Source organism: Lucilia sericata, unplaced genomic scaffold (genome assembly GCF_015586225.1).
Source record: "Lucilia sericata isolate MDLA Ls3-8-SP2 unplaced genomic scaffold, ASM1558622v1 Contig000093F_arrow, whole genome shotgun sequence".
Classification (NCBI taxonomy): domain Eukaryota; kingdom Metazoa; phylum Arthropoda; class Insecta; order Diptera; family Calliphoridae; genus Lucilia; species Lucilia sericata.
This window is the reverse complement of record NW_023994125.1, coordinates 425,874-436,765: the sequence shown is the minus strand read 5'-3', so window position 1 is coordinate 436,765 and position 10,892 is coordinate 425,874. Positions and strand designations below refer to the sequence as shown.

Here is a 10,892-nt window from a genome sequence, read left to right as displayed (position 1 = left end):
TTCAAAAAATACTTGGATTTGTTTTGTATCCCATATAAAACATTTAAGCTTAAAAACTATACTTATTGATATTAATTGAATTTTTAAGATATTTTTGTTTTTTTAAATTTAACTGATATTTTTTTGTTATAATTTTTCTATTTTTGTTTAATTTTGTCTCATGAACACTTAATGTGCGTAAAATTGTTAGAGTTTTAATTTAAATAAAATATAAACTAGCTATTTGTTTGTTATTATGTATCTATGAATGTTTGCTCTTTAAATTAAATTATAGAACTGTGTTTACTTTAGTTTGTTTTTATTTAACCTAAAATTAATTTAAATATTTTTACAAACTACACCGAAGACTCGTAAATAACAATTTGTAAAACTTTTGGTTTATTGTTTTGAGCTTCTTTAACCTCTTTTAATATGGCATTGGTAATAGCTTCTAAAGCAGCTATATCCGCATTATTTGGATCTTTACGTGACATATTCCACTTTGGCATAGAAACCTTGAAAGTATAAAAAAAAGTTTTAAATAAATTCCTTGTTAGTGTTGAGTAATGTGTTTTGCTTTTAGGAAATTTAAAAAGGTTTAAAGGATCGGTTTCTAGGTGTTAGATTAAGATTTGTTATTTTATAACTTTGAGATATTAAGAACTTTAATTAAAATGAGTATTTTTTTATATTAGAGACACTTTTCGGTTTAGTTTTTCTGTCCTATTATTTATTCACTAGTCTGTTTACTTGTCTAGTCATTCGAGTAATTTATGTACTAGTATAACGAATGTATTGACTGGTTTAGGTACTAGTCTATGGACTTGTCTACTGACTAGTCTATTCACTATCATATTTACTAGTGTGTTAACTAGTCTATTTACTAGTCGAAAAACTGTTAGACTAGTGCATAGACCAACTAGTATAAAAGTTTTTCCATTGACTAGTCTATGAAATAGTCTATAAACTAGCCTATGAACTAGTATATTAACTAGTCTATGAACTACTAGAGTATTAACTAGACTGTCGACTAGCCTATGCAATAGTCTAACGGCTTTTTTATTGACAAGTCTGTGAACTAGTCTATTAACTAGTCTATTGTATAGTCTGTGGACTAGTTTATTAACTAGTCGATTGACTAGTGTATTAGCTAGTCTGTCGACTAGTATATTAACTATTCCATGGACTAGTTTGTGGTCAATTCTATAGTCTATTGATCGGTCTATTGATTAGTCCATTAACTAGTCTATGGACTAGTTTATGCTCTATTCTATAGTTTATTGTCTATTAACTAGTCTAAGGATTAGTCTATTAACTACTCTGTGGAGCAGTCGGCTAGTCTATGCACTAGTCTAACGACTTTTCTATTTACAAGTATGTGGACTAGTCTATTAAATAGTCCATGCACTAGTCTGTGAAATAGTCTATTATCAAGTCTATGGATTAGTCTATTGACTAGTCTATTAACTAATATATGCACTATTCTATGGACTAGTCGATAAACTAGCGTATTAGCTAGTCTGTCGACTAGTCTATTAACTAGTATTTCGACTAGTCTAACGATTTGTCTATTTATTAGTCTAAGGACTAAATAGTATATGGACTAGTTTATGGTCTATTGACAAGTCTATGAAGCAGTCTATTAACTAGTCTATGAACTTGTCTACTAACTAGTCTATTAACTAGTCTGTGGACCAGTCATAACGAACAATATGCTCTAGTATATGGACTAGTCTATTGACTTCTCTATTGACTAGTCTATTCTGTCTATTCTACTCTATTAACTAGTTTATGGACCAGTTTATGGATTAGTCTATGTATAGTCTATTCACTAGTATATTGTTTAGTCTATTCTATAGTCTATTGACTAGTCTAATGTTGTTGTAAGAAATAAAAGCGGTAACTAGTCTAACTAATCAGAAAAAGATTTTGCCGTTCTCGATCCTTGAGTTTTGAGAAAAATTTGTTGGTTAAAATATGTTGGAGAACAAGAACAAATAGTTACACGTATCTGCTTCATAACTTAAAGCTATTTTATATTCTAATTTATGACTTTAACCCAAATAAGAAAGTTCTTTTTTGGTAACAAAACTAATAAATTCATACCGTTAACACTTTTTGTAGAGTTGCATAATCGAGGCCAGTGCCAGCAGTCTCGCCTAAACGTCTCAAAGTTTCCGCCATAGGACCAGAAAGTTCCTTTTGTAAAATAAATAAAAGAACACAAAAGAAAAAACTTTATTTAGAAATTATTTATTAATTAGAAAGAAAAAATCAACACAAAAGAAACCAAATGGTTTTCTTTTTACACCAAACTAAATGCAAACAAAAGAAAATTATTCAACTTACTTGTAATTTGGCCCAACTAGTGGCATATTGACGTCTTACTAACTCAATTATAGTCGATGTTAAAGCCAAACCAATAAGTATATATAAGGTACATAAAAGCATATAATTTGGTTTTTCTGTACACAACAAAAGTAAAAGAAAAATGGGAAAAAAGGAAAAATAAAATGAGTCACTATAAAAAATGAAGTTAAAATTTAAAATTTGTATAATACTTGGTACTAAGTCACCAAAACCAATTGTTGTCATGGTTATAAAGCAAAAATAGAAACCATCAAAAAATGTCCAATCATCTTCCCACAGCAGTAATAGACCCGCACCTATAGCTAAATAAACGCAAAGAAATAATACTGCCGACAAGGCATAGAACCAGGTTTTGCCAATAAAATTTGTAAATTTTGGAGTTTCTGTAAATGTTAATAAAATACTACATTAAGACTTTATTTGGTTAAAAAAATCGGAAAGCGCTAAACTTACTTGGCATATGTTTGCCTAGCACTGATACTGCTGTCGCAAATAAACGGCCCCAATCCGCTATTACAGTTAGCGTAAAGGGAATGCCTATTAATGCGAAGCATATACAAAATGCTCTGCCCGCTATCGTCACCGGCACTATATTGCCATAACCTATAGTTGTTAGAACGGTAGATGAAAAAAACACTGCTTGCAATATACTCCATCGTTCGTAGGGTTCGGGAAAATCTTTTTCGGCTTCGATTAATAAACCACCTTCGGCGGCCTCTTGAACTGCCTGGAAATAGCAATAAAAATGTTTCATAATTGTTAAATTGTACGATTTTAATAAAAGTAATTATAGCTATTTTTATCATGACTCCTTTAAAGTTTTGCAACACTCCTTAACATTTAATCTCTTTATAGATCACTATAAAATAATTCAATTATTAAGTCTTTCGTTTATTCCCTAATCCTGTAATTAATTGAGTAGCAAATTTAATGATGTTTAAATTATAAATTAAATGCTTTTCTACAGAAACATGACACCACGCTCTATTAATCTATTGTCATAGTTAAATATAAAAAAAGACAATACAATAAATTAGTTAAGCCATTAAAATTTTATGAACTTTTTCTCCCTTTTATCAAAAAGTACCCAATAGGTACTTACACGTCTTGGTACAAACAGAAAATTTATTTTTTATGATGCCTCATAAAAATCATAAACTAAAGAGTTTATTGAATGTAACGAGTGACAGACGTTATAATGTAGAACAGGCATGGAAAATTTTAATTTGACTAGTTTATGTTTATGTCAAGTTTATTGACTATGGTCTAGTCATTGACTTGTCTATAGGTTAGTCTATTGAGTAGTCGATTGACTATTCTATGGTTTAGTAAATCTAGTCTAGTCCTAGACACCACATAGAGGATAGGATCAACAAGGCACATCGGTGCTGGGCGATATGTAAGAGAACTATAGGTATGAAATGTGTAAATGGCTCTTTACTTTAGGCGAACTGGCCAAAAGCGGTTAAAGGACGTCATCAATGTTTACTGAACACATTGGAAGGTTATACACAATCATCGGACGTGCCTGATCGCATACCAGAAACGCTGATCCCAGATAGAATGACTTGGTCAAGCGGAAAACTGGAGCAAATACCAGTAGGAATCTGTTATTACACGAATGGCTCTAATTTGGGGGATAAAGTGGGCCTGGGGTTCTATATTGATGGCACAGAAACAGAAATATACCACCGGCAGAAGTCCGAGCAATAACGGAATGTGTAAATTAGATTAGAATAAATATGGCGCCCACAGTCTTTAATATATTCACCGAAAGTCAGAAGGCAATTAGGGCGATATCAGGTGATAGAATTAAATCTAAGACCGTATTGAATTGTAAGAAAGCTTTAACTGAATACTCTCCCAGATTTAAGGTTTACATCATAGGGTACCAGGACACTCGGGAATAGTCGGCAACGAAAGGGCGAATGAAAAAGCTTTAAAGGGAAGGGAGCTAGAGGTAGTTAACCTGACGAACGCAAAACCATTCGACGCAACAAAAGCTGAATTAAAAATATGGGTGAGATAATCCCATAAGGCCTCTTGGAATAATGAAACGGTGGTAGAACCACAAAGAACCTATGAGGTGAACCTGATGAGAACAAGACGAGAAATCTCCTCAAAATGGGCAAGTCTGAAGTTAGTATGATGGTACGTATTCTGGGTGGACACACAGGATTACGAGCACATCTATACAAATTTGTCCGCGCGGATTCAGACTAATGTAGAGCATGTGGAGAGGACAGTGAAACTCTGGAGCACTTTTTTTGCTACTGTCAGGCATTTGTCGAAGTTAGATGCAAGTATCTTGGAAGTGATGTTATTCCGGAAATAACATTCTTGACTGACACTGATTAGAAAATTCTTAGGAATTACGTCCAGGAAACTGAGTTTCATTGAAAAATAATATACTCAGTGAACATTTTTTTCATGAAAAGGAGCGCACAACTGGCCTAAAGGTGGCCTAGGTGTATTTCTTCGGATTTGACGTACTATACATCCTCCTATTAACCTAACCTAACTTAAACCTAGTCTATGGACTAGTCTATTTACTAATTAATGGACAAGTCTATATTGACTAATCTATTGACTAGACGATTAGCTAGTTTATGAATAAGTCTGTAGAGTAATCTATTGTTGGAAGTCAAAATGTACTTGAAAAATTACAATAGTACTGAACTTTCCATGCCTGATGTAGTATGTAATAGCTACGATTATTACACAAATTTAAAGTTGTCGAATTAAATAAGGGGAAACTTAATTCTTGTATTTAATACAAATTGTTATCTGGCAAAATAAAAACAGGCACAGCTATAGGAACAGCACACAAGTTGGACAGTGATGCTAACTTAAAAAATGTGAACGAAACAATAGGTTTTGAGAAAATGAACATTTATATTTTTGAAGCTTTATTTTGCAGCCGGTTTTAGGTTTTTATACCCTACACCACTATAGTGGGGAGGATATTATACGTTTGTGCTGAAGTTTGTAACACACAAAAATATTGGTTCTACATCCACCTTAAAGTATACCGATCGATTCAGAATCACTTTTTTGAGTCGATTAAGACATGTCCGTCCGTACGTCCGTCTGTCCGGCTGGCTGGCTGTCCATGTAAACCTTGTGCGCAAGCTACATTCCGCAATTTGGTGAAATTTGGACCAAGTATGTTTTTTGGCACAGGGACGAAGCCTATTGAAAATGGTTGAAATCGGTCCATTATTTCACCTAGCCCACATACAACCGTACCTCCCGATTTGGGCTTTTTATGTCATAATTACGTCAAATATAATATTATCTCTCTAAAAATTGGCACAAATAAGTTTTATATAAGTGTAAATGACACTGCAGATTTTCGTAATGATCGGCCCTTATTTGACCCTAGCCCCTATACAAACCCCCCTTCAAAAAATGTCTTAAACGTCTAAAATTGACTTGTAACCATTTGTATCGCTATGAAACTTAACATAACTAACTATTATTTAAAAATATATCCTTTTCCCAAATTTAATGAGGATCGGCCCATGTTTGACCTATACTCCTATAAAAAACCTCATTTAGAAAAGTTCTTTTTTATCAATAAATTGCTTAAATACTTTGGAATTAAGGTAAAATTCAACATAAAAATTTCTTTATGAAAAATAAAAATTTTAAAAATATACTCATGGTGTATAGTATTATATGGTCGGCCATGCCCGACTATACTTTCCTACTTGTTCATATAAAACTCGATTTTTGAAGAAAAATTATGAGTGATCATAGATTTTAACTTTTTTCTCAGTTAAAGCGTTATTTACCGATCATATAAAAATCGATTTTGTTGAAAAATAAAAGTGATCACAAATTTTTGATTAATGTTTTTCATATGTTAGAAAAATTAAGTAATCACAGACTTTCACATTTTTCTTAATTGAAGTGTTATTAAGGGATCTGCAGTTTGTTTTAAGATTTTCTTGTAAATATCAACTTTTGAGGGAAATATTAAACCATCTTGGACTATCTTATCCCATTTCTTCATAGATTTTGGATGGGAAATATAAGTGATCACAAATGTTCACTTTTATTTCAAAATTGGAGCGATATTTAAGGATCTACGACCGATTTTAGGTTTCTTATATAAAAGCCATTTTTTGGTGGGAAATTTTAGTGATCACAGATTGTCACTATTTTTCCATTTAATGAATCATCTAATGATCTACAACCGATTTTAGGATTTTCATTAAAAATAATTTTATGATAAAGAATTGTAGTGATCGCGGACTATTTTCACTAATTTTTACAAATGGAGCGTTTTTAAAGGATCTACAGACGACTTCATGTTTTTTATATAACGATTAATTTGTATGGATTGTATATTTCCAATTTTACCTCTCTCTAATATTTTAAAGCCAATATGTTTTTTATCCCAAAAAAGATAAAAATCTCCAAATTAAATAAAATATTTTAAACTTTTTAAATAACTTCTAAAAAACGCCTAGTTAGTAAGAAAAACCGCTTGACTGTCATTACTGCTACAGAACCAACAAAAGATAAGCTGCTGTGCAAATATACGTGCTTGATGTTCGGTTTCAACATTAAATTTCGAATAAAACAACACCCCTTTTTATTTCAAAGCAATAAATTGTAAACTCAAATGAGTCACTTAGAATTTGTGTATTTGCAAAAAAAGAAATGAAAACCAAAATTGAGTCAACGAATTAAACAGGGCGTTGGTGGTGTAATGGTCAGCATAGTTGCCTTCCAAGCAGTTGATCCGGGTTCGATTCCCGGCCAACGCACACTATATTTTTTTTTAATTTTTAATAAAATAAAATTTTTAACTTACCGCTTCATATTTAGCTAATTCAAATTTAAATAATTCATCCAAATTATTTACATCCGTATTATTTAATATCACATGTATAAATCTTTCTCTCTGTGTTTTAACAATAGATTTTAATTCTTGTAAACGTTCCACTTCAGCCGGTCGTTCCAGCTGGCGAAATATCTGTAAAGATTAAAAATGAAAAAATGTTCATGAAATTACAAATAAATTAAACAAAATGTTTTGTGATTATTGCAAAAATAATTTAAATTTATCTGTTCAATATCAATTTTTTTTTTGTTCTTCAATATTTATCTTTTCTCCCATTTGCAGTGTAATAAGTGTTCTAATGATTACCACAGATTGTTACGATTGCATCATTTCTTTTCCATGGAAAATGGGAAAACGATTTTCAAAATGATTGATTACTTGTTGAATTGCTGTTTGTGTGCCATTGAAAATAAATTCGTTTTACAAATATACAATTTGTTTATTTAATATTAAATGTTTTTGCTCTCGAAGTATTTACTCGTGTAGAGAGTCGAAGGGTTTTCATTCTTCATTTCCATTCTAATTTCGTTGTTATTTGGTTTTTTGTTAAACAAATAATTTAAATATATTAATACAATATGTGTAGAATATCGGCATCATTCATTTGATTGGTTATATTTAAATTATTGATTTAGATGAGTCACATTAACACTTTAATGCGGAAAATTTTTTGCGAGTTTTTCTTTCAATTAACTTTTTTAGATATTTTGGTTTAAATTTGATTAAAATAAAATTTATTAGATAAAAGAACTTAATCTATACTTTAGACTAAATTCTAGAGTATAGACTATTGTCCAGACTATAGACTATAGTCCAGACTACAGTCTATAGTCCAGACTATAGCCCAGAGTATAGTCAAGACTATAGATTATTGTCAAGATTATAGACTATAGTCAAGACTATAGATTATAGTCAAGACTATAGATTATAGTCAGAACTATAGACTATAGTTAAGACCATATACTACAGTCAGGACTATAGACTATAGTCAAGACTATAGACTATAGTACAGATAATAGTTCAGACAATAGTCAAGACTATAGATAGACTTTATAGAATAAAGTCTGGACTATAGAATATGGTTCAGACTATAGACTATAACTATTACAGACTATAGAATATTGTCCAGACTAAAGACTATAGTCCGGACTTAAGACTGTCGTTCCGACTATTGACTACAGTCCAGACTATAGACTATAGTATAGAATATGGTTCAGACTATAGACTATACTTAGTACAGACTATAGAATATTGTCCAGACTAAACACTATATTCCAGATTATAGACAATAGTCCACATTATAGACAATAGTCCACATTATAGACAATAGTCCAGACTATCGATATACTTTATAGAATAAAGTCTGGTCTATAGAATATGGTTCAGACTATAAACTATACATAGTACAGACTATAGAATATTGTCCAGACTAAAGACTATATTCCAGACTTAAGATCGTTGTCCAGACTATTGACTATAGTCCGGAATTAAGACTGTCGTCCGGACTATTGACTACAGTCCAGACTATAGACTATAGTCCAGATTATAGACTAAAGTCTGGACTATATTCTATAGTCCAGACTATAGACTATAGTCCAGACTATAGACTATAGTCCAGACTATAGACTATAGTCCAGACTATAGACTATAGTCCAGACTATAGACTATAGTCCAGACTACAGACTATAGTCCCGAATATAGACTATAGTCCAGACTATAGACAATAGTCCAGACTATAGACAATAGTCCAGACCATAGACTATAGTCCAGACTATAGACTATAGTCCAGACTATAGACTATAGTCCAGACATAGACTATAGTCCAGACTATAGACTATAGACCAGACATAGACTATAGTCCGGACTATAGTCAAGACTACTGACTATAGTTCAGACTATAGACTATAGTCCAGACTATAGTCCGGACTAAAGACTGTAGTCCAGACTAAAAACTATAGTCCAGGCTATGGACTATAGTCAAGACTATTGACTTTAGTGAACACTATAGATTATAGTCGAAACTATATTTTAAATATAGACTATAGTTAAAATTATAGTCCAGACCATAGACTTTATTCTATAGTCTGCACTATAGTCTAGTCTATTGACTATAGTCTAGACTATAGACAATAGTCCAGACTATAAACCATAATCAAGACTGTAGGGAATAGCCCATAATAGTCAAGACTAGTCCATAGACAAGACATAATTCACACTATAGACAAGACTATAGTCCAGAGTATAGACAAGACTATAGTCCAGACTATAGACAAGACTATAGTCTAGACTATAGTCTAAACTATAGACAAGACTATAGTCCAGACTATAGACAAGACTACAGTCCAGACTATAGACAAGACTATAGTCCAGACTAAAGACTATATAATATTGTCCAGACTATAGAATGTTGTCCAGATTGTAGAATATAGTTCAGCCCATAGACTGTACTCCAGACTATATAAGTGATATTGTCCAGACTATAGAATATTGTCTACACTATAGAATATTGTCCATACTATAGACTATTATCCAGATTAAGAACTATAGTCCAGACTGAGAACTATTTTCCAGACTATGGACAATAGTCCGTCAATTTTTATTGAAAAAACTCAAATTTTTAAGTTTCCATTAATTTATTATTATTCTTATTTATTTAACAAATTTATTGTGAATGCAATAAAATTCCTCAGAAATAAAAATTTTAATTTAAATTTTATTTTGTCTAAATTTTTTAATTTATGAGAATTTTTAAAAATCAACAAAAAAATTTATAACAAATAAACTTTTAAAAAATTGAGACAAACTGTTTAAATTTTTAATTATGTTCGAAAGAAAAAAATAAATATTTAAAATATGTTATAGATTTGCAATTAATAAAAAGCCACCATTAATTATAAATTCTGTCTGGCAAGTTGAATGAAATGGTATTTTTTCTATGGAAATACACCCACAGAAAAAAGATGGGTGTGAGTTATTTTAGAAAAAACTGTCAACAAATAAAACTTAATACATTTTTTTATTTACAAAAATATAATAAAATATTGAATAAAATTTATTAGTAGAAAAAAAAAATTTATTAGGCGTAAAATTCTCAAAGTGTTTTTTCAAAATTTAGGAAATATTTGAAGATCATTTTTACTTAATAAAAATCCCTTTATGAAATAGAAACTCATAAATCTAAAGCATGTTTTTCAACAACTGTCAAAATTTTTGACATTTACCAAGTTAATTTTGATTTAATAAAGATCTCTTAATTGTAGAGATTTTTTATCGCATAGAACCAATATATATTGTTAGATCCATTACAAGTGCTTTTTTTACTTAAACGCCTTATTAGCTGTATTTATTTAAGACCAATATTGTGTTAAACCACTTGTTGTTTATTTCAAATCTTGGGTGATTGACATTTCACAAATTGTATGCTTAGATTATTTCCTATATTTCATAGTACATATTTCTATTTTTTCTTTAGATTTTTTTTATTTATTTTTTTTTATTTTTTTTTTTTTTTTGAAAAATAAAATATCATTTTCATTTTGGTTTATATGCGGTTGGCTTTTGGCCAAAATAATTAGACAAACATTGATATTTATGAAAATCGTAAAAATTAACCAGATTATAAATTAAAAGATCTACAATTCCCTGCAGACAGTCGGAATAACAAACAAGAAATCTGAACAAAATAACA

At 30.6% G+C, this 10,892-nt stretch overlaps 1 protein-coding gene and 1 non-coding gene across 3 annotated transcripts in view; one reads left to right on the top strand and one right to left on the bottom strand.

Annotated features, from left to right (window-relative positions):
• Positions 1-246: 246 nt before the first annotated feature.
• LOC119599853 (TWiK family of potassium channels protein 9) overlaps positions 247-10,892 on the bottom strand; it is a 70,411-nt gene continuing 59,765 nt past the window's right edge. The window contains exons 2-7 of one of the 2 annotated variants that reach the window (XM_037949763.1): positions 7,175-7,336; positions 2,803-3,076; positions 2,541-2,732; positions 2,329-2,444; positions 2,086-2,178; positions 247-494 (exon numbers count right to left, since the gene is read on the bottom strand). In XM_037949763.1, coding sequence (XP_037805691.1) covers positions 336-494; positions 2,086-2,178; positions 2,329-2,444; positions 2,541-2,732; positions 2,803-3,076; positions 7,175-7,336 — 996 coding nt within the window. In that variant the 3' untranslated portion in view covers positions 247-335. The remainder of the gene's footprint in view (positions 495-2,085; positions 2,179-2,328; positions 2,445-2,540; positions 2,733-2,802; positions 3,077-7,174; positions 7,337-10,892) is intronic. The other variant, XM_037949764.1, reaches the window with a different exon arrangement.
• Trnag-ucc lies at positions 7,056-7,127 on the top strand. Its single transcript has one exon. It is a non-coding gene; the product is annotated as a tRNA-Gly (tRNA).